Here is a 22,732-nt window from a genome sequence, read left to right on the forward strand (position 1 = left end):
GGGAGACGGAGGCACCAAGCCGATTGAGCCCAGAATGAACGGCGATACGTATTCTTCCAGAGGTGAGCTCACGCCTTGCGTGCAACCCAGGAGCGCCTTTATACTGACCATGTCGCTTCCTAGATTCGGGTCGCTCGAGGGACTACTACGTAAGTAATCAAAATTCTTTGAGCGACGAACCACGCCGAGGCCCAGCTAACACCGCCCAGCGCGACGAGCGACGGGAGCGCGGAGACAGAGGGGACAGAAGAAGGTCTAGATCTCCGCACTACAGTTCCAGAAGTTCCCGTCGCGATATTGAACATGATACTTACTCGTCCAGTCGTGACTACCGCGCTCGCGAACGGGAAGACCGCTACTCCAGCCGGAGGGACGACCGCGAGTGGGACCGAGACCGTGGCGACCGCCGCCGCAGAGAGTACGATGACCGATCTTCGCGCCGCGACCGCGACCGCGACCTACTCGAGGAGAGACCACCTCGCAGAGACAGAGAGCGCGACCGCGACCGGGACCGCGGCGACAGAAGGGAGCGTCGGAGGAGCATGTCCCCTCCGCGCAAGCGCGAGGCCACCCCCGACCTGACAGATGTGGTCTCTGTCCTACATCGGAAACGCCGTCTGACGCAATGGGATATTAAGCCACCCGGATATGAGAATGTTACGGCGGAGCAGGCCAAGTTGTCAGGTGAGATTGGACCCTTGATCCGGCTGTTGATGTTACGTTTTGGTTCTAGGATAGATGGCTCATTGGACAGGCATGTTTCCCCTTCCCGGTGCGCCCCGACAGCAGCCCATGGATCCCAGTCGTCTGCAGGCTTTCATGAACCAATCTACCACTGGGTCTGCAGATGCCGCCTCGCTGAAGCCGTCGCACTCGCGCCAGGCCAAGCGACTGTTTGTCTACAATATCCCCCCGAACGTCACAGGCGAGGCGCTGTTGTCGTTCTTCAACCTTCAGCTAAATGGCCTGAATGTCGTCCAGAGTGTGGATCCCTGCATTTCCGCGCAGGTTTCCGATGACCACTCGTTTGCCCTTTTGGAATTCAAGTCGCCTAACGAGGCTACGGTTGCCCTTGCATTCGACGGAATCACGATGGATGAACATGCTTCTATGGACGGTGCCGGTAAAGGTGAAGTCAAGGGCCTGGAAGTACGTCGTCCGAAGGACTACATCGTCCCCAACGGCAGTGCGGACCAGGAGTACCAGGAAGGAGTTCTGTTGAACGAAGTCCCTGACTCGCCCAACAAGATCTGCGTCTCGAACATCCCCCAGTATATCCAGGAGGAGGCTGTTATCATGCTGTTGAAATCTTTTGGTGAATTGAAGTCGTTCGTTTTGGTCAAGGACGCTTCGACGGAAGAGTCTCGGGTACGTCTATTGCCAGCTACCTGTCCCTGCGCCAGTCTGACTTTTCTAGGGAATTGCTTTCTGCGAATACGCCGATCCTACAGCTACGAGCATTGCGGTTGAAGGTCTGAACGGAATGGAGATCGGCGACCGTCCTCTCAAGGTTGTGCGTGCCAGTATCGGAATGACGCAGGCCGCTGGACTGGACATGGGCGTCAACGCTATGTCCATGTTCGCAAAGACCACGTCTCAAGATCTGGAGACCAGCCGCGTGCTGCAGTTGCTGAATATGGTGACGGCGGAGGAGCTGATTGACAATGATGATTACGAAGGTATGCACAGTGCTTCTGTATTGATGGGGCGTCGTTGGCTAACTTAATTAGAAATTTGCGAGGATGTGCGTGAAGAGTGCTCGAAATACGGTCAGGTCCTTGAGCTCAAGGTGCCGCGTCCCTCTGGTGGTAGCCGTCAGTCTCCTGGTGTTGGCAAGATCTTCGTCAAGTTCGACACGGTAGAATCGGCCACGAAGGCATTGAAGGCGCTTGCAGGCCGGAAGTTTTCCGATCGAACTGTTGTTACGACATACTATGGGGAGGTGAGTTTCCTAACATCCCTGTGATTATCAGTGCAATATCTGACTAGTGCCGCAGGAGAATTTCGACGTGAATGCGTGGTAAGGACGTGTAAATGGCAGGACAGAAAAATTGAGGATGAACTGGCACCTGCTTCATCTATTCCCTATCTCTGATGCTTTGGTTTTGTTCGGACGGTCGATGCTTTTGATTCCATGCGACTGGGTCGTCGTCGTTACTGGGTTTGTGTATCATAGCGATAAATGGACTTCAACTAATATTCCTAGTATGGTATGGTAAAAGGCATTCTTATCTATCATTTTGGTGCTAGAGCAGGCGATGGGTCTCCCACAACCGGGGGAGGTTGTGCATTCGACTTGAGTCTAGTTGCCTGCATAGCCCGTCTTTTTGGTGATGCCGCGTGGTCTACATGAAGGGCACTCTGGACCGAACTAGATCATGATTATCACGTCTGTCTGGGTCAGGATTGGGTAGTCTGGGTTATTCTAATGGGGTCTAGAAAGGCCGGCCATTTTACATACATTCAGCATAGTCACAACTAGTTGTCTGAAAGCCAGCAAACAGTATACCATGTACTGACATTTCAGTCTTCATCGGTGCTGTGCGCACCTTTCTGGCAGTGGCCTTCTTGTGCACAAGGCTCATAATGAAAGTTTCTTTGATCACGTTGGCGGTCATTGTTCTAGCATTGGCATTGCTCAAAGGGTCTGACCGACTTCAACGCCCCATAGCCCCGCAACCCTAACCTTCAAGATCAAAGGAGACTCATCCCATACCCAGCAGAGGTACCAGCTGGCCGTCCCTACTATGGCGCTTCCATGGTACATCCCGCTGTGCATGCACACTCCCCCCGGCAAGCATCACTTTCCGCCACTGGACAAGCCACTCCGAATCCAAATCGAAGGTCCCCTGGTCGCCATACAGAGACTCCTGCCAGACATCTCCTGGCGCCTGGATCTTCCTGACCAGACCTTCCCGCAGCCAGCGGGCCCAGAGCTAGCACGGCTGGCGTATCAGAAGATATACGGACGTGACGTTTGTCTAGAGGTCTCGGGTGATCTGCTGCTGCGGGATGAGTACTTGGGTTGTATGCCTGAGAAGTATCCGGAAAGGCAAGTTCATAGCATTCTTTATAGTGAAGACAACTATATCTGATCCTCATGAAATTGGCAGGGTGATTGACTATTATGGTGTCACATTTGACCATCTCGTCCCAGCGGATGATCCCAACCCTGAGGTGTTGCAGATCAACATCATTGAGATTGGAGATGATCACGGCATCTATGCAAACCAGTGGCTTCTATTTGCTGTCGATCCAGAGGAATTTATCGGGAAGAAGGTCCTCGCAGTGCCGAGATGTTGCCAGAAGAGAAAGGGGACCCAGGACCGCTGGCGAGTGAATGCGTCGGTGGACCAAAGGGTTAATGGGTATGAACAATTGAAGGGACCTGAAGATATCGAACGGTATCTGAAGACTTGAGATTCAGGTGATGGTTAAACAAGTGCTCTTAACTGTTTAAAAGAAGGCTTCTATGAGAAGTCTTCAATGTTGTTCGACACTAGATCTATATATTGGACAACGGTTTGCAATGTGCTTTTGGTAAAGCACAAGGGCTGGGTAGACAAGAATACCCGGCGATCCTAGAATTTCTAGCTTCTTGACATTGGCCATTGCACCAATATTGGGTGGAATGGTCTGTTTACTCTCCATCTCTCAAAGGTCTTCGAGGGGATTTGGTTGTTGTCCTCGCTGACGAGCAACTCTTGCTGTGTGGGTTGGAATGGCTGTCAACCAGCAGGGTCTCCGCATGGCGGTCCCCTGCAGGGCCTTCCTCTAGTGCAACTGTAACTGCTATGAACTAACCGCGTAAACGGTCCCTCGCAGAGATTTCATCTGGTCCAGCAAAGTGGCGCAGAGGAGATGACCAACCCAACGCTGACGATAATCTGCCCAACGAGACTGATATGCAAGCGGTCATCGGCGCCGTACTACGCTTTCCATTGCGACAAACTCCTTGGCTAGGTAGGTAGAGATACCAATGGAAGAGTCCACGACAGCGTACGTTCTCAGATAACGACTCCTCCAATTGGCGTCAGGGCTGCTCCCAGACGATGTTGTTTGCGAAGGACTAGGAACCTCAACCAGAAGAGGTCTTCTAGGATGTGATATCTCAGAGCATTCGTGCATGCCAACACTGAAGGGAACCCCGCTTCATGCACCTCGTATACGCCCGATCTCGTACTTATACAGCCTGCATTCCTGCCCAGGCTGGCAGGCTCCAAACCTTCAGACATCGCATCCTTCTGTAAGACCGTCGATCCTGACAATGTACACGCTCGATGACTACTCCTTCCAGTATTCGCGGGCCCCCGAGTCCAGCGACATTCCGGAAGGATATTTCCACATTCTCCCATTCCGCATCCCACCAGCCGTGGAGGGGATGGAAGCCATCGAACAGGCCAAGGCCGACTTTGGTCGAGCCGTGGGAAAAGAGCCGAATGTGTTCAAACTTGACGGAGAGGATGCAAGGAGTGTGTACTTCGTATGCCCGGAATGTCCTCCAGCGGCGTTCGCCCAGCTTCTTCGTTTTGCAACCATCCTTTCTCTCTGGGATGGTATGTCGCTCATTGGAAATCGGTCCAATTATATTTTCCATCATTACTTCTCTAACGCAAGAGACAGATGAGACGGACACGCTTGAAACTGAAAAGGCATTCTCCTGTGCTTCTGAATTCCACCCAATGTGGGATGACTGCTAACTGCGTCGACAGCACCAAGCACTAGTGGATGACTATGCACTGGCGATTGTGTCTAAGATGAAGCTCAAAAGCCCCATATCATGCGAGTTTGAGATGAACAAGCTCTATTTCGACACACTTATCAAATTACTGGAAGATCATGGCCCGGGGGAGGGCGAGTTTGAAACAACTCTGCAGTCGTTTGTGCAGTGCCTGCGATCCCAAACTGTGCCCCCTCTCAACGAGGTGACATTCGAAGCTTATAAAGACCAACGGACAATCAGTGTTGCCTGGCAGTAGGTTTCTCAAATTTCTATCTGGTCTGCGACGGAAATGCGGCGCTGAAGAACTGACTGTGACAGCATGGTGTTCGCCTTTGCGCCCATCATACACAACCTACGCATTAGCAAAAGCGACCAAGCGTCGGTCGCCTCAATGAGGGATCTTTGTAGCCTGATAATTGGGTTGACGAACGACTTGGAGAGTTTCAACAAGGAGTTCGACGAGCATTCCGGCAGTGGCAGCCTCGACGTGATTCACAATGCGATGGCCGTGTTGATGGCTAACTATGGGTACACTGAAGACGAGGCGCGCAACATCCTAAAGAGCGAAATACTATCCCTTGAGCGACGGCTTCTCGCTGACTACGAGGCGTGGAAAGCCTCCCCGTCCTACAAGTCAGATGACATGCGTCGCTTCATGGCTCTCTGTATCCTGGCCACCGGGGGTGGCTGTTATGCGCAGAGCATATTGACCAAGTATCATGGAGTCAAGCTGAGTACGACTGCGGAAGACAGAGCGCAGCTTGTGGGCCGGAGTAGGAACAGTTGGAGACTCCATGGGTATCCTCCACCCGCGTCGCTTAAGCAGCAGAATCCTCAGGCGACACTCTGCAGAGAGCCTGGCAGCGTCCCACCAAGCGGGCCTGCGGACATTCTGGCGCCATTTGAGAAGGCTGCAGCGGCGGATGTAAGAGCTCTCGTCTGACCTTCTGTATATGCACTGACAAGATCAGTTATGTATGGCCCCGTACAACTACACGAAGTCAATGCCAGGAAAGAAGACAATTGCACAGTTCATTGAGTGCCTTCGCTCTTGGTTTACGTTACCAGATGATTGTGCTTCCGTCATTGAGCGTGTCGCAAGCATGCTCTTCCACTCCACTCTCATGTACTATCAACTCTGATCAGCCAGTCCCACGATGCGTACTAATACGGGGTAGGATTGACGATATTGAGGATGATTCTACCCTCCGTCGCGGGAAGCCAACGGCGTATCTTGTGTTCGGCAAGGCACAGACTGTCAACAGTGCGACATATCTCTACGCAAGAGCAACCCGAGAGCTCGAACAGCTGAAGCATCCAGAGAGCAAGACAGCATTCCTGGGTACGTCTGCGGCTTTCTCCCCTTTTCCTCTCTCCCCCAGAGCATGTTTCTCGTCCTTGTCTCAAACAGTGCTTATGGTGAATAGACGAATTGGAGACGCTCGCGCTCGGGCAGGCCCTGGACCTGTACTGGAAATTCCACAAGACCTGCCCAACGACAAGCGAGTACCTCACCATGGTCGACAATAAGACTGGAGGCTTCTTCAGGATGGCTCTGCGCATCATGGAGCTCGAATCGGGCGCCACTCCGTGCCCCGACCTGACGCACCTCGTCACACTAATGGGGCGATACTACCAGATTCGAGACGATTATCTGAACCTAACATCAGACGAGGTAAGACAGACCGAGCCCTTACCCCGGATGAGACGAAACGGAAAGCAGGGGGGAAGGATCTGGTAAATAATACTAACCTGAAACCTGGCTTGTAGTACACCGGAACAAAAGGCTTCTGCGAGGACCTCTCCGAGGGCAAATTCTCCTTCCCGCTCCTTCACGCGCTCCAAAACAGTGCTTCCGCGGACATGATTCGCGGACTGCTATTCCATCGGGAGAACGGTCGCGAGCTCTCGCCGGATATGAAGGCGTACATTGTCGCTGAGATGAAGAAGGCGGGCAGTCTGGCTCACACGCGCGATACGGTGATGCAGCTGCATGATGCGATGATGGAGACTCTGGACAAAGTCGAGGCGGCTCTCGGTCGTCCAAATAAGCGTTTGAAGGCGTTTTTGCTTTGGTTGAAGCTCTGAGTACCAGTCTCTCTCTCTCTGCTTCCCCTTCGCCCTTCCCGTTCTCTTTGGAAGAATGCGTTTAGCGATGAATATAGAGGAGAGAATACAGATAATAAGAGAGTATAGCGCTACGTTTGTGGAAAATGTTACGCAGGTGGAAAAACCTCAGGGCACGGTTTGAAGATGGGATACTCCCCTCATCTCTTGGTATACACCCCAGTGCTCACAGCGTGATACCCTTTCTTGCCCACCTTAGTAGTTAGCTCACTCCTCCACTGCTCACCACGCGCCAGCCTCTCCAGCGTTTTCCCAAATGTATATTTCGGATTCCACCCTAGCTCTTTCACAGCCCTGCTGGAATCGTAGACTCGATCGATCCGCGCAAGATGCTTCCACCCTTTCTTCTTGAAAATGGCATCGACCTCGGGGAAAGCTTTCGCAATCACCTCAGCGGGATTCCGATTTAAGGCGTCGAGCGTGCTTCCATCGTTGTGGAACGGCGGCGGAGCGCTTATGATATACTTCCCCCACTGGATATCCCTGGCCTTTCTCATTGCGCAAACCGCCGCGCTCACAATATCTTCAATGTCGCATCTGCGGTAGGCGAGTTCCAGCACCTTCAAGTTCTCATCGCTCATGGCCGCACGGCGGTCTTCATCGTCGTCTTCCTCGGGGAAAAAGCGACTTGTCCGAAGCACGAGAACGGGCATTCCGCTTTCCCTCTGTACCAGCGCGCACATATCCTCGGCTGCGACTTTTGTCACTCCGTAGATATTCTTTGGCTCGGGTACGACCGACTCATCGATCCACGCGGCGGGGAAGCCCGGCTTCGGGTTCAAGGCCATGCCAAAGGCGCTGGTTGTGCTGAAAAAGACAAAGCTCTCGATCCTATCCTTGACCTTGGAAGATTCTTCCAGAAGAATCAGAGTGCCCGCAATGTTGGTGGAGATGAAGTCTTCCTTGGTATGGCTGCATACGTGCGGCTTATGCAATGTTGCTGCATGAAGGACGTGTTTAATGGGGTGATTGCGGAAAACAGATGCAATGAAAGCGCGATCGCAGACAGAGCCCACGGCTGTCGTGGTTGGAGAGGAGAGAATGTCGATGCCGAAAGGTTTGAAGCCCATCGAAGGCAGGCAAAGCATTAAAGCCGTACCCAGATGACCGGCTGAGCCAGTGACAAGAACATCATATGCTGAGGACATTTGGAAAGCCTTCTGGAATGATACAGTCCCAATGGGCAGTGACTTACGCCAGATGAGAGCGTAAAACTCGGTATTTGCAGAGAAGGATCTGTTCGGACCAAATCACTGAAGGTGGGTTACTATCAGAAACTTATATGTACGTATAAGCTATCTAGGACGCATCGGAATACGTGAGTCATTCGCAAGCCCTGTTGTGGTCCTAACTAGGACGCCCATAACCACCACCAAAAATACGAAAAAGACGGCCCAAGCGGGACGTCTCGCATATATGCTAAGGGTGAACCCTAAGCGAGAATCATACTGATTTTATGTTAGTAAAGGCATTCTGGAGTGACACGGACAGGAATGTTGCTTACACACTAGACCACCCGGGCAGATATAAATTACGCTGTGCATATTGTGCAACAAGTACCTTTCCTAACGAGACGTAACATTTTGTCATCAGTCTCAACATCTGTATGGAAATTGATTACCATGGTAGGCTAACAATAACTGCAAGCTTGTCCCACCCTTAGGGGTTTCACGCGCTGTGAAAAAGGCGAACAAGTCCTTCATGTTTATAACATTGTAAGAAGTACATCACTCCATTACTCCGGTAGAGATGTGTTACACCGTTTGTTTAGCATATCGAGCATCTGTCTCACCCTTTTTCTCGGAAGTCCTGTCTCCATTTGCTTAAGTACTTACTCTTCTGACGAGCCCCAAACGCAAGATGCGAATCACTTCCCTGCCATATCTGCGAATGGTGATCGTTGAATATTACTATCTCTGACATTACTATTGACCCGTGCATTGTTATTTCCAGTATTTGTTTGCTAGTAGAGAGGACTCTCCACTAGTTCTGGACTTGGGCTGGGCTCTTGTGGACAATAATACCCTCATATGCATCTTTATTATTATTACCGGCAGTAGGAACTGGGGCGTACAGGCGTAAAATGCTTTCACGTAGCGGATGCGCCGTGGAAGTTTGAACTAGATTGCATTTGCTTGCTTTATCAACGACAGGACGTGCCCTGGACCAAAGTATTTCGGTCCCTTTATATAGTTAGTCAAGGTTAGTCTTCAGTTTTAGATCCAGAATAAAGTCGCCTCTGCTCTGGAACACATCGCCAACATCCCCAGAATGGAGGACCTGATTCGGCCAAATTGTTCCCTCTTGTTCCTAGCTCGCAGAGGCAATAGACGAGAACTACATAGATCCTGTTCGAACAAGACTGGCGCTCATGGCGGACAGACGACCGTTCCATAACATCCAGTGCGCCGGGAGATCCTCAGGGATATCTGGCAGGAGAGACATGCCGGTTTAAATGCCGATTGGCAGACCTGTATCGACCGAAGAGGCGGATGGCTTCTATTGACGTAGGAGGGCCATCTCCTGAGAGCGTGTTGAGAAACCATATCAGCTTAATTCGCCTTATTGTTTGGCATCGGCGGGAAGAGGTATCTTGGAACCAGCGTGATTGCATGAATGAACTTGATATACAGAATATCCGGAACAAACTATTCAGGAAAGAACTGGATGTAGGTATCTATCGTCGACTGCCGAAACACCCACTCGGAGCTTGAACGCACATGCATGGAATGAATATTATGCTTCCAGAAAATAAAAGGACCAAGAAGACAAGTCAAAGAAACGAAGAACTCTCCCCGCGCCACTTTTCCAGCCTTTCTCCATCCGCGCGTTCGAAGGAGCTCGTGCTGGGCGATGTGCCGACAGCGGGGTCGGATCTCGAAGGGGGCATTCAAGCAGTCGGGGAGAGAGGGAAGGTGGTATCAATCCGTAACTCCAGAAAAACCCATCGATTATGCAGCGCCGACAAGCACGTTGTTCACGGGGATGTGCACTAGGGCGCAGTTAGTACGTCGACCGTGTCTCGCAGGTCACAGGGAGCGCATACCAAGCTTGACGATGAAGCCAATGCCGCCCATCACAAGGAAACCGACACCGACAGCCTGGCTGATCTTGATGAATTCCCGGCGGTCGGCTATGAAATGGTCAGCATGCGGCCGCAATTGACAATGGCTTTCGCACGAGTGATGCGACGGTGGACTCACGCTTCTGGCTGCGGTTGATGAACTGCATGCCATCCTTGAAGAACTCCCGGGGGATGTTGAGGATCTCTTGTACCTGGTCGGCCATTGTGACGATGTGAATATGGAGAGGAGAGGAATTGAGGTATAGAGTCGAGAGTCGGGGATGAAGGTGGATTATTGGGAAAAGGACAGATCGGAGTCTCCAAAGGCCAGATTGGGCCACCCGCTAGCTGTCCGGGGTGTCACGTGTTGTTACGGAGAAACCCTCCGCCGCTGCCGCCCCTTTCCCGTTTGGGAAGTATACAAGCATCCCACGAAGAGAACATCCATCCGATGCATTAACGATTGGTATACTGAATGTTAACCTCTCGTCCAGAGTACATGGTATTAAAATACAGCCTGGAATTCAAATAAAAGAAAAAAAAAAGTATTGGATACATTGCTTAGTAGCATTAGTTGGTCTGGAAGAAACTGTATAAAATCTATCTAAAAAGCGAATTCCAATTGCCATCAGTTCCACCCGTAGGCTAACATGAAACCCTAAAATGCGACAACCGAAGCTTTAAAACTGTGGCCTATCGCATCCCATTCAAGCCATCCTGCCACACCGTCCCTTATACTCCCCTAACCTTCGACTTCACCACTCGTCTTGCCTGCCGAAAAACCTGACGCACAATACATGCCACCAACCTAAGCCTTCCCAACAGCATCAGCATCGTAGCCCGACTTAATATTAATAAAAGGAGGCAGGGCTTGACATACTCCTTGGTAACAGTGCGCAGGGTCGCGACAGTCATCGTCACTCGAGCAAGGCGCCCTAGTGTTTCCCTCATTTTCATCATTCTCCTCCTGGTCGCCAACGATGACACCGTTGCGAAGCTCTGGTTTGACGACCTCTTTGGCGGAGTCGGGGTTATGGATTGCATGCTTGTCCTGCACAAGCCAAGGCGGGATGCCGACTGCGTGGTCTCGTTAGTACAGCCGCGGAGGGAAACAGCGGGAGTAACGGAACTGGCTCGGTCTAATGGAGTCAATATCATTTGAAATGGGCCAATCTCTGGGGATACTGACGCTGGTCACCGGGTTAGCCCAGAGGGCGAGGGCGAGGATTAGAGGGGTTCATTATTCTTGAGGGCCGGGGAGGGTTGACATAGATATGTCCAGTAGATAAGATCAATTGAGGTATGCACGTGGGAAGTATAGAAGGATTGTGAAAGGTATTTACGGCTTGTAGTAGTGAGGTATCCTATCAATGACTGCTTGATTGATATGCTATTAACTCCTAATCGTTCTATAGAACATCGTTATTCAATGGGATCGTCGGAAAAACCACACGATCTACATCCAAAGAAACAAAGAACCAGCAGGCAAAAATCCCACGACTCCAGCATCAGAACTAGTACGTATGAGGATCGTACGTAGCACAAACACCGCTTCCTCACCATCATTCTGTCTGTATGCTTATGAATCATCAAATCAAGAGGCCCACCGAGCATTGTCACGAATGGGACAAACACCGTTATACCCCGGAGATCTCGTTATCCGAGACCCTTGTGAAAATATGTCCCGTAGTGCACTCGGGTGCTAGAAGTCGTTATTGTTATTATTACCACCCGAGATAGTAAAAACAGCCACCCAGTGCAGGGCGAACCAGTTTCTCGTTTCATCCTGAAGACATCTAATGGATGTATTTTGCTGGAATATCAAATACCTGAGACACTTAAACCTTTATATCTATGGCAGGTACCACAAAAAGCTTGCATCTTTGTCGTGGATAACTAGAGCTGTTCAGATTAGGAATGACGATATGTTCGTTTGTTACATAGTGCCGTTCGCGGCCTCCCTAGGGTCTACGGAGAGAAAGAGATAGCATCGAATTACATATCAAATCTTGGACTTCTCCTGGCTACATAACCATCAGAAAATGCACTACAATGCAATCGCGTACCATGAACAGTGCAAGTTATATTCGTAGCGAGGATATTTTAAACATGAATAAGGGTGGAATATACAAGACTCATAGGAGGAACGCACTATGCAAAGAGATACTTGGCCGCATGCTCGATGTGGTCGTCCGAGAACGTCGCCATAAAGTAGTAGCTGTGGTCGTAGTCGTCGTGATAACGGACCTTGACGCCCTCGACGCCCGCCTCCTTGGCGGCCTTTTCGAAGTTCTCCGGAAGCAGCTGGCCTTGCTTGTAGAAGTTGTCTCCATAGCCCTGTCACATATTAGCCCTCAGTTCTTTCATCGACTTACGATACCCGGAAGCTGAACATACCACATCAATCAATGCATCCAGTGGTCCCTTCCACTTCTTCACCAGCTCCGTGGCGTCATGCTCCGCCCACTTGGGGTTCTTCTCGTCTCCACCAAAGTATCCCCCGAAAGCCTTCTTTCCCCAGGGGCAGTTGATAGGGTTGCAGATGGGCGCGAACGCCGACACAGACTTGTATTTCCCGGGGTTGCGGAGGAACTGCATCTCGTCAACCAATGCTGTAGATATTCAGCCGGAAATAACAGGACATACTAGAGTAAGAGCACCGTGACCACCCATACTATGTCCCGTGATGCTGACCCGGCTGGAGTCGAGCTGCGGGAACGCCTCAAACACGGTCTTGGGCAGTTCCTCGGTGACATAGGTGTACATGTTGTAGCCGTTGTTGAAGGGAGCCTCAGTAGCGTCGACGTAGAAACCGGCACCGGTACCAAAGTCCCACGAGTCGTTTTCACCCTGAATATTCAGACCACCTGTTTGCAAGGTTAGTTGGGTCTGTCGGCAGGTTGATCGTTGGTGTTATCAGTGAGTACGCACGGGGGCTCGTGTCGGGGTACAGCACGGCAATGCCCTTCTTGCTGGCGCCATGCTGGAAGAATCCCTTCTCCGAGCAGTTGTCGGCCGTGCAGGTCAGCCCGGACAGGTAGATGAGAACGGGGACCTTCTGGCCGGAGACAGCCTGCGGAGGGAGGTAGAGGTTGAAAGACATCTCGCATTTGGTGGAAGTCGCGGCATGGCTCAGCTTGAGCAATTTGCCGCCGAAGGAGGCGATGGTAGCCTTTGTGGTGACAGCCATGGTGACGGGGACAAGGACAATGAATCGCGGGAGGATGGTCTGGAAGAGAGAAGGGAGAGACGAGGAAGAAGACGACGAGATATTGACGGATGACGATGGATGGTGGGGGTGGGGAAGAATTTCCTCATGAGGGGAAATGAGGGGCATCCGCTGACTCAGTTGGTCTTCTCCTCATCGGGACTTTTTCTCCCGATTGAGTAATATCACAACAGCGTCTTGGTGTATGAGATAAGGAGAAAGAGAGCAGAGTGATTTCATCTACACGAGCTATCATACATGCTGAGCATCTCCTTCAAGAACACTCCCTATCATCACATTTCATCCCCTCCGTCCTCCCAAATACTGCAACAGCACGAGGGCAAGACCGAGAAGGACGAAACTCATAGCTCCCCACCAAGTCGCCCGCAACGCCTGCACATACAAACCCACCACCTTCTCACGGATATGGCTGTCGAATGACTGGGTGAAAGTTTTGCTGGCGCGAGCATAGGCACCGCCATGCGCGAGTTGAACGCCAACGGACGACCCCAGCTGCGCAACGTGACTGTCAACCGTCTGGTCGAAAATGATGGAAGGAACGGTCACGCCCCAGACCAGCGCAAAGCTGCGGAGATAATTGAAAAGAGCTGTCACGGACCAGACGTCATCGGCCGTAAATTGCGCCTGTAGGGCGGGCAGTAAGGTCGCCATAAGCAATCCGTTCCCGGCAGCTACAATGATCTGCAACACCGCACGGACTGCCGTGGCGGCACTGGCGTCCAACAGTTGAAACAGTCCCAATCCCAGAGCCATCAAGATAAAAGCCAGCAAATTCACTAGAATTGACCACTGTCCAGGGAGCATGGACCCGGCCATCCCACCTAAGATAGAAAAGACGACCATGCCGACAATGGTGGGCATCAGCTCAAACCCGGCACGCTGCGGGGACATCTCCATCACGGCTTGGAAGTAGATTGTCAGGTAGTAGTTCACCCACATGATAATCATACTCTGAATAAAGCTCTGCAATTGAAGAGAAAGTGCTGATATGTTCCGCAGGAGTCGCATGGGGATGAGAGGATGTACACAAAATCGTTCATAGACACCCATGGCGATCAGACCGCATACACCCAGCACCAAAGGCAAGATTATCCGGACAGACGACCACGCGTACATTTTGCCGCCCATGGTCAACGGCAGCAAAATTGCAAGAGTACTCGGTGGAAGAAGCAGGTTACCGACCCAGTCAAAGCGACGAGCGGTAGCGCCCAGCTGAGCGACAGCCTCGCGCTGCTCCTGCGTGCGATGACCCAAGACCGGAAACAGACACAACAAAGAAGCCGCAGCGAGCGGACAGTTGATCCAGAAGATCCAACGCCACGACGCGTGGTCGACGATGACGCCACCCAAGACAGGGCCTATAAGCAGACCCAGACACGAGGTAGCCATCACCATACCTAGCATCTTCGGGCGCTCAGGTAAGGGGACCATGTCGCTGACAATCAACTCGGCCACCAGCGGGATTCCGCCACCACCAATCCCCTGGATCAGCCGGCCGACCAGAATGACAGCCAGCGTGGGCGCTGCTCCTGATATACCGCTGCCGACGCCGAACAACACGATGTTCATCAACAACAGGGGCTTGCGGCCGAACACCTGGGCCAGCCAAGCCGTGAGGGGCTGGAAGACGGTCGAGGCGAAGGTGTAGGCATTGATCACCCAGACATACTCGGTGGTGTGCAGCGAGCGCGAGATGCTGGGTAGGGCTGTCACCACGATAGACCCTTCCATGGTGACGGCCAGGCCGCTGAGACAGAGCGTAGGGAAGACGATCCAGAAGCGCCAGTCCCGGGCTTGTGGTTCGTCTACCTTGTCCTGCTGGGAGCCATCTTCATTCTGTGTGATGTCCTTCTCAACGTCCGTGGTTGGATTTTCTGCAGTCATAGTATGGTTGGAGGGGAATGTAGACGGAGAGCGAAGGTGGACAGAGGCCGGGTGTCCACTCCCTTTATAATGCATATGAATCACGATCTGACAGTAACAACCAGGGAAGCCAACAGGATGAGAACTCGGGGCAACCCGGGAGCTGGCAGTATTTACCTCTCAATCATGAAGATGACAGGGGTGATGCGGTAGTATGCCTGGTCGTTGCATGGGTCTGTAAGTCTCGTGCATGGGGCGCTTACAATGGGACGCTACACTATATACTATCAGTTTACATCGTAGGAGACATACAGACTCTGATATTGCCGACTTTTATATCTTGTACCGTTCTCTGCTCGTTAGGAATAGCTACATCCAGATAGAATGATATAGAATGATCCCAATACAGGTACTATAGACACTTAGGTAGGTATACTTGGCGAGGTTTAGGATACACTCTTGGCAGCTACCACAATGTCTCCGAAATGTCTCCGGGCGAATTCTCGCACCCTACTATGACGCATACATCTCTGATCCTGCCGACTAGCTATGTCATGAGACATATATCCTCGAGAGCTAGTGATGAGCATACATGGAACTATTTCTCCTTCCATCCTACGCTGGTCCAGGTGACCAGGAAACAATCGAGAGCGGAGCGGATAATTTCGTTGGCCTAAGGCTCTAAATGCCATGCCTCTCTCTTGTTTTACATTCCTTTTCTGAAGTACATCGTTAACGCGCTATCGGAGTAGAGAGGTAACCTTGCTTCAAACTAGGATATGCATGTCTCGAGCCCTCCGTTGCCATTGTGTACGAATTTTTATCTAGTCAGACATCTCAAACGAATACTCAATGGTATCATTTTGCGCAGCGCGCCATTTCCACTACACAACATCAAAGCTCAAACCAAAAACAACAAACACCAGGCTATGCAAACCAAACTCCTATCTAACCAAACAACCAGTAGACTCATAATGCAGAGCGCCATCTGCATATATATACTCCCATGAGTGGCGACATGGCAATATTGTCTACTCCAAAAACACCGCAGGGATACCGTAGATCACCGGAGCCGCGCCATTCAAATACTTCAACACACACGCAGACCTCGACTGCGAAACAGCTGCGGCCAGACTCTTCGTCCCGGCCGTCGGCTCCTCCCCAATGAGTCCCCATTTCTCAAACGCCGATTTGGCGAACCGATCAATGTCCTTGTCCGTGACATCCCACAGTGTAGCGACCAATGCAGGACTGCCTGCGTGCAGGTAGTTCATCGGCGTACCGTATGGTTCGTACTCGCCGGCCTCGGTCAATGTACCGCTGCTGCAGCCCATGAGGAATGCGACGGCGCACCGATCCAGACGTTTAATTGTGCGGCCGCGTATGTACTGCGCGCCGCTTCCGTGTCCGAAGTAAAGGAACAGGCTGGACGATTCTAATCCGTCTTTGAATTCTTCCTCAGTCGGGACTCGATTGGAGATACCGTTCCATCCTTGTAGCTGCGAGAGGTCCTTTTCGAAAGTACTCTGGGTCGTTTGCAAATCTCCGGTAGGGTTCAGGATGTAGGTGCCCTTCCTCTTATCTATCCCCAAGCCGGACATAGCACCATCTGTACTGTCGCTGCGGAACTGAAGGATACGGTCGCGGAGACATTCTAGCGACGGTACACGACAAACCGGAAAGCCCTGCAAGCACGGGAGAGACTCCCAGGGGAACAGATGGAGCGATTTATCCAGAACCAGAACAGTGTGGTTGGGAGTTTGCCGGCCGCCGTCATTCTGTACCGACTCATGGTAGCCTCTCAAAGCATCCAAGGTCTCCACAACCATCATGTCGAAGTCAATCTCGTCGTACGCATTGCGTTCACCTTGGAACTGCAAAATATCCACCACGAAGTAGAGAAGGTCCATCAAAGTGTCCTCCGGGTCCTCTTGATTGTCCAAATCTTTCACGCCAATAAACAGCTCTAACACATTCTGGTGAAGTGTGAGCTTGGGACCATCTGCTTTTTTCCCCTTCCGACGAGAGGGGAGGTGCTTGTCCAGAACACCATGGAAGGCCTTTGAAAACCGTGCTAGAGAGGCGGTGTCGTGGGGAACGGGGGAGAAGATCCCTCGAAATCCCCCAAACCACACATTCTCAATATTCTGCAGCAGGGTTTCCATTTGACGGTCGAGGGCCTCGCGGTTTTTCCACCAATTCTTCTTGGACTGTCTGTCCGTTTGAGCTTTTGCGGCGTGTGCGCTCTCGTTAGCCAGCTTGATGAGCTCTTGCATCTCACTCCGTCCGTCCTCAAAGGTAAACTGGTCCTCCTCTTCATCCTCCGCGGATCCTCTTCGTAGGGGCAAACGGAGAAGAAACGGGGAGCGGTCCCGATGCAGCCTCGAGATGATAAACTCGTTGCGATCCGCACTCAGCGACAGGGAAAGAACATTCCAGTTCTCCGGTAGGATATCCACGTATTCCTTGGTAAAGTTGGTGCACAGATCATTGCTCAATTCCGCAGTCGATTTGGACGGAACAGGCCATGATAGGGGATCACAGAAGTCGGCCAGTTCCTTGTCGATCCCGATAGCAATATGTTCACGAGCGAAAGCACCAATGCGTCCAATTTCTAGAACAGTTAGATTATTGGGAGGGAAGGAGATCCTGGTTGACGTACCGTTAACGTTTGCAGGCGGCGGCGAGAGTGAGAGAGAACTTTCTGCGGCAGTTGCATGAGACAGCATGGATATCCGACTCATAAGCCGCGAGGCGGCATGGCTATCGAGTGTAGACCCTAAGGCTGTAGCCGTAGAAAAAACATCACCCAGACAATCAGCGGCCTTGGAGAGCATGGCAGAGAAATCATCGTTTGCCTTTTGACTTCTCGACCGTGCCGTCCTTGGAGCAGCCCTTGTCTTCCTAACAGTTGATGTTTTGCTAGACACCTTAGCCTCACTAGTAGCTTTGCTGGGAGATTGCAAAGATGGCAGTGAGATGGTTGATTCCGGGAGAACGCAGTATACAGCATGAGAAGCAAAATGCCGTATAGCATCCGCCAGAAAGTGCTCACTTTCGCCAATATGCAACGTGATCTTGCTGTCTCGAGAAAGAGCATACTGTCGGGCGTCATTAAGCAGCTCAGAGGCCTTGTCAAATTGACGCAGAGCTCGAGAACAAGCAGCCTGCTGTTGTAGGATATCACCTCTGAGGTGTGACAGAGAAGTGGACTCAGAGGGTGAATCGGAAGTCGTACTGGGCACTTTGGGTGCACTTTTCGTAGAAATGGTCGTCGCACGGGTTCTTCGAGTCGTCATAGTTGAGGTCGAAGCGGTTGGCTGATGTCTTGTACGACGACTGCTGGGACGAATGCGGAGCTTCTCCATCTTGTCTTCAAGGTCAGGAATGCTTGATGCTGTGGTCATCTCCGAGCGTAGGAACTCGCCCATCGTTTTCTCCGCTTGCAGAAGTGCACGGAGCTCCTGACTGTGTTGGCCTTGGGCCCTGTAGAGGGAGGCGAGGCCCATCTGTAATGAAACCATCTCAATGCTATTATCCAACTGTTTGGATGCCATCTCTGCAGCGGCAAGTAGCTCCTGACCTTCAGAGATGTGACCACCATAAATCCAGTGGGACCCGAGTTCCACCTGAGAAGCAACCAGTCTCACGTTGGCATTGAGCGTCTTGTTAATCTTGAGGGCTTGTTCGCCATAATAGATGGCATCTTGGAAGAGACCATGATGAGCAGAGAGACTGGCCAGGTTAAGAAGAGACGTGTGGTGGGAACCAATGTGAGGCCAGAAAGGTGCTCCTTGAGTGTATGAGCTCGATGTTGTCATGACGTGCGTTTGAGATACATCCAGCTTGGCTATTCCCTCAACAACAGTGTCAAGCTCCGAGTTCTCAGCTGCTGGCAATGCCTTGTCCCGGTTTCTGTGTGCAATGCGCTCAACCTTAGCCCAGATCCGGCAGTTGAGCCTCACGCTGAGTTTAGCGAAAAATAAGGCGTCGTTAATTGAGCCCTGCGCGAACGAAAGCCGGGAGCTCATGAAGGCCGCGTCAGCCACGAGTCGTTCCCACGAGATCTTGGTCATGACAGAGCAATTTTGCAAGTCTTGCTTTTTCTGGTTCTTTTCGTAGAGGCTCCTCGCGGCTGAGAGCGTGGCTGCAGCTTTGTCTGTCTCTGCCGTCTCCAGGAAATACCCCACCCAAGCCAACTGATGCGACAAGGTTGCAAGGCAGGTGACTTCTTTTGTGGCGAGGTACTTGTCTGCTTTGTCGAGGAGGCCACGGGCCCTGGTACAATATCCCAAGCGACAATACTGCAGGACCAAGCGAGACAGGATAATAGTGGCCTCAGAAAAGTCCCCAGTGGCTTGGAGTTCCGTAGTACGAAGAATAAGCTCAAGAGTGGAAAGCTGCAGATTCCAGAGTCCATGGATTTCCGTATAGTCGACAACTGCCTTCATCTGCAAAAGACAGTAATCAACATCGCCAACACGCGCCACGAGAGAGTTGCAGTCATTGCACTCGCGCATCATAGTATTCCAGGTAGAAATCACATGGTTCAGGTCGTCTGGTTGCAGGTCACCCTGATGAAGGCCGACGGTAAGCCGTATGGAGTTCTTCAGATGAGGCGCAAAATCAGCAAGGTCGGTGTCTTCGCTTAGTTCCCCGTCCGAGTCCATGCCAAGCACGCCTTCCTCGATCAGTTCCTGCAACAACGCAGGGTCCAGGCAGCCTGGGCGTTCTAATGTAAAGCGTAGACCAATCAAGACCGCCCGCAACCGTCGGACAGGGTGTGACTCGAACGTGTAAATGTCGAATAGCTTAGTCAAGAATGAACTAAATGCTGTCCGGAAAGCCTCATCGCTATGGGCATAGTAGTGTATGTCGGTCAAAATGCCCAGCTGCCACTCCAGAATATGGCCTCGCTGCAGAGCCGACATAGACTCGTCGTCAAAAAGGCCCTGGATCTTGGCAGACTTGCTGCGCAGGGTCATTTTCAAATAAGAAGAGAGAACACGCCCAAGCATGAATGCCCCAGATTTTGGGTCCTGAGAGACTCGATGAGGGAAGAGACTGGGACACTGAGAAATGGCTTCTTCCAAGGCCCCGGCGTCAACATGTTCGGTAATCGACTGGAGAAAAGCCTTCTCCGACTCAGTCACCATATTTGCATCCATGCACACCAGCGCCAGTCGTTCATTCTTCAAGGCGGCAAATCCGGTGATACGTTCACCAGGAGAGCAAGTGGAGAGTAGGTCAGTAGACTGCTTGAGAATGGGTAGGAGTTCACGGGAGCTTTTCCCTGTTTCCTTTTCCTTGAGATAGCGCGACCAGAACAGGTTTGACAACTTGACGAATGCCATGCCGACAGGCTCCACGCCGGATGAATCAAGCACCTCTTCCTCCCCTGCGACGTTCATGACCGTTAGAAGACGCTGGCAATCAGACAGGCACGAAAGAACATCCTCCCAAGCAGGTCTCTGAGACATGACCGATAACTTGCCGACGGCAATAGCGGAGTCGACTCCAGCAAGTACAATGCTCTTCGCAGCATTAACACGCTTAACAAACGACTCGTAGTCCTTTTGCTCGTCCTCATTCGACGGCTCCCTTCCGATGTAACGTCGTAAAAATCGAAGGAATGCACAGAGATATTCATGGATTCGAGACGGGGCGTCTTTCGACTCGCCGGTCTTTTTGCTGTCTTTCCCAATCACTTCACCAAACCAGCCCATAGCCAGTTTCTTGAGTTTGGCTGATTCAACCAGCAGCTCATCGAGATCGCTAGCGGTGCCTCTCAGTGGCATGCCAAGCGCAGCAGTGGCTTCAGAGACCGCGTCTAGTAGACCGGTTCCCGAGAATTTGCTGGAACGTTTCGCGGCTTGAAAGTGCAGTGACGCAATTCTACACCGCAAAGTAGCCAAAGGAAGACCTTGCGTGGCAGAAAGTGGGCTGACTGATTGTGTATAAAGCCGAAGTGCCTCGTCGAAACAGCCGGATTCTTGAGCGACCTGGCCTAGGATAGTTGCAATGCGGGCCACCGAAGGGTTGTCTTTGCTGCTGGAATTTGGATTTTTTGCCAGCTTAGAGACCGCTGACTGGAGACGAAGGATAGTCGTATAGATGGAGGCGAACTCGGTCTTCCCAATGTCTTTGGTTTGGTGAACAAAGTTGGCCAGGTAGCGCGCCAGTGGATCCCACATCTCCTTAACGTCATCACAAACATGGCCGGACATTTTCCAGCTCATGCAGCGGATCTCCATGGTGAGCAATTGCAGCGTCAGCGAGGTGACAGGGTTGAGCCGATCCTTGCCTGTACTGTTGGCAGGCGACGTGTGAACACTCGAGAGCGATAGTACTGTATTCGACAATAATTGGAGCTGAACCGCAGCTTTGTCCTTGGTGAGTGCCCCTGCTTCAAGTGCTGCCATGATAACACTGGCCGGACTACTCGGGTCGGAAACCTGCAGGCATGGAGCGACTTTCTGAATTGTAGGTGCCTTCTTCTCAGCCGCAATAAGACGTAGGGCATTGGACTGGAACGAAACCAATAAGCCAAACAAAGGTTCCGCCTGCGCAAGATTTGTAAAGCTCAACAAATCCGACATGCGTTCCTTCGCAGGCGCATCATCCACAGCTTCATGCGTCGTCCTGCTCTTTGTCGTCTTCTTACGGGCCGTAACCCGACTATCCAGGTACTGCTGAATCCTCCTTCTAAGTCCCCTAAGTTCTTTATATGCCATATCGTAGAGCCCCAGAGAGAGGTATCGTCCTGCGAGTACGCAAGCGCCTTGTTCCAGTTGCATGTTCGGGGCGCCGGATTCCGGACCAGTCTGTTCGGTCTTCAGTGTCCGCAAAGACCCCAGCGCCATTCTTGCGCACTCGGCGACGGCAACAACGCCTTCATCCTGGCCCATCAATTTCGTCTGCGCGCATGGGGAGGGTTTCGTTTTAGTCGGGGACATCGATCGCGGTGAGACGCTTGGTGCTGACCGGGCCCGGGTGTCGTCTCGGTTTGAAGACTGCAGCTTCGCGGCGTCTGACAGGGTCTTTAATGTCGTGTTAAAAACTTCAGTCGCGAGGACAAGGCGTTCCTGGTACGACGGGCGCGCAGCGTCTTGTTCTACCAGTGTGGTCAATGTCGTAGCTTGTGTTGAGGTCTTTGTTTTGGTCGAGCGAGCGGCTCGTGCGCGACTCGCCGCCGTAGTGGAAGACTTTGTTGTCCACGTGGTCTTCTTTGCAGAGATTGTGTCGTCTGAGAATGAGCCATTGGGACTGCGAAAGAGGGTTTGGAGGGACGACACGGTGGCATCGGAGCATGTTGATGTCGAGCGGACGGCCTGTTTCACCGATTCCACTGAGGAATCGGGGAGGAGAGCTGCAACCGTCATGGTGGAGAGGTGTCGTTATTAGATATTAGGGGTGAAATGTCTCTCCATTCGAAAAAGTGACGCGGGGATTGACGTTTTGCAGATAGAGAAGCGGTGATGTTCGATCTGGCATCGGAGTTCAATCACGGGTCTGAAGCGGCTCCGCGTTGTCGCAGCAACGGACAACCCGCTACGCTCTATTGGGAATAGCGGTGCCAAGCCTTCGACTTCCGAGCACCAGGGCGCTTTTCGCCGATAGTGGGCAGAAGTACTTCCTCACGCTGTCGCACCTCAATCCTCCCAAAAACTTATCACATCCTACCTTTAATACTGTCGCATAATGAGCTTCGCCCGGCTCGCCGTCC

At 51.9% G+C, this 22,732-nt stretch overlaps 8 protein-coding genes across 8 annotated transcripts; 3 read left to right on the forward strand and 5 right to left on the reverse strand.

Moving 5' to 3' along the window:
• Positions 1–542: 542 nt before the first annotated feature.
• Positions 543–1,985, forward strand: ATEG_06433 (splicing factor u2af large subunit; the record flags this gene model as incomplete). The annotated part of the gene is made up of 5 exons (XM_001215611.1): positions 543–684; positions 755–1,368; positions 1,418–1,679; positions 1,731–1,942; positions 1,974–1,985. The coding sequence occupies 5 exons, from the start codon at positions 543–545 to the stop codon at positions 1,983–1,985; spliced, it is 1,242 nt and encodes a 413-aa protein (XP_001215611.1).
• A 762-nt stretch (positions 1,986–2,747) lies between these two features.
• Positions 2,748–3,420, forward strand: ATEG_06434 (uncharacterized protein; the record flags this gene model as incomplete). The annotated part of the gene is made up of 2 exons (XM_001215612.1): positions 2,748–3,016; positions 3,114–3,420. The coding sequence occupies 2 exons, from the start codon at positions 2,748–2,750 to the stop codon at positions 3,418–3,420; spliced, it is 576 nt and encodes a 191-aa protein (XP_001215612.1).
• Positions 3,421–4,267: 847 nt separating this feature from the next.
• ATEG_06435 (bifunctional terpene synthase/polyprenyl synthetase family protein) lies at positions 4,268–6,811 on the forward strand (the record flags this gene model as incomplete). Its single annotated transcript, XM_001215613.1, has 8 exons — positions 4,268–4,423; positions 4,506–4,556; positions 4,713–4,975; positions 5,042–5,648; positions 5,695–5,849; positions 5,902–6,065; positions 6,151–6,398; positions 6,494–6,811. 8 exons carry the CDS (start codon positions 4,268–4,270, stop codon positions 6,809–6,811), a joined length of 1,962 nt encoding a protein of 653 aa, XP_001215613.1.
• A 261-nt stretch (positions 6,812–7,072) lies between these two features.
• Positions 7,073–8,553, reverse strand: ATEG_06436 (NAD-dependent epimerase/dehydratase family protein; the record flags this gene model as incomplete). The annotated part of the gene is made up of 5 exons (XM_001215614.1): positions 7,073–7,144; positions 7,369–8,010; positions 8,046–8,103; positions 8,355–8,415; positions 8,472–8,553. The coding sequence occupies 5 exons, from the start codon at positions 8,551–8,553 to the stop codon at positions 7,073–7,075; spliced, it is 915 nt and encodes a 304-aa protein (XP_001215614.1).
• Positions 8,554–9,801: 1,248 nt separating this feature from the next.
• ATEG_06437 (translocon subunit SSS1) lies at positions 9,802–10,138 on the reverse strand (the record flags this gene model as incomplete). The annotated part of the gene is made up of 3 exons (XM_001215615.1): positions 9,802–9,842; positions 9,897–9,983; positions 10,054–10,138. The coding sequence occupies 3 exons, from the start codon at positions 10,136–10,138 to the stop codon at positions 9,802–9,804; spliced, it is 213 nt and encodes a 70-aa protein (XP_001215615.1).
• Positions 10,139–12,065: 1,927 nt separating this feature from the next.
• ATEG_06438 (S-formylglutathione hydrolase) lies at positions 12,066–13,104 on the reverse strand (the record flags this gene model as incomplete). Its single annotated transcript, XM_001215616.1, has 4 exons — positions 12,066–12,251; positions 12,312–12,506; positions 12,561–12,781; positions 12,846–13,104. 4 exons carry the CDS (start codon positions 13,102–13,104, stop codon positions 12,066–12,068), a joined length of 861 nt encoding a protein of 286 aa, XP_001215616.1.
• A 318-nt stretch (positions 13,105–13,422) lies between these two features.
• ATEG_06439 (uncharacterized protein) lies at positions 13,423–15,027 on the reverse strand (the record flags this gene model as incomplete). Its single annotated transcript, XM_001215617.1, has 1 exon — positions 13,423–15,027. One exon carries the CDS (start codon positions 15,025–15,027, stop codon positions 13,423–13,425), a length of 1,605 nt encoding a protein of 534 aa, XP_001215617.1.
• A 1,010-nt stretch (positions 15,028–16,037) lies between these two features.
• On the reverse strand, positions 16,038–22,388 carry ATEG_06440 (C50 family peptidase; the record flags this gene model as incomplete). Its single annotated transcript, XM_001215618.1, has 2 exons — positions 16,038–17,620; positions 17,669–22,388. 2 exons carry the CDS (start codon positions 22,386–22,388, stop codon positions 16,038–16,040), a joined length of 6,303 nt encoding a protein of 2,100 aa, XP_001215618.1.
• Between the last annotated feature and the right edge of the window lie 344 nt (positions 22,389–22,732).

Source organism: Aspergillus terreus, genomic scaffold (assembly GCF_000149615.1).
Source record: "Aspergillus terreus NIH2624 scaffold_9 genomic scaffold, whole genome shotgun sequence".
NCBI classification, from domain to species: Eukaryota; Fungi; Ascomycota; class Eurotiomycetes; order Eurotiales; family Aspergillaceae; genus Aspergillus; species Aspergillus terreus.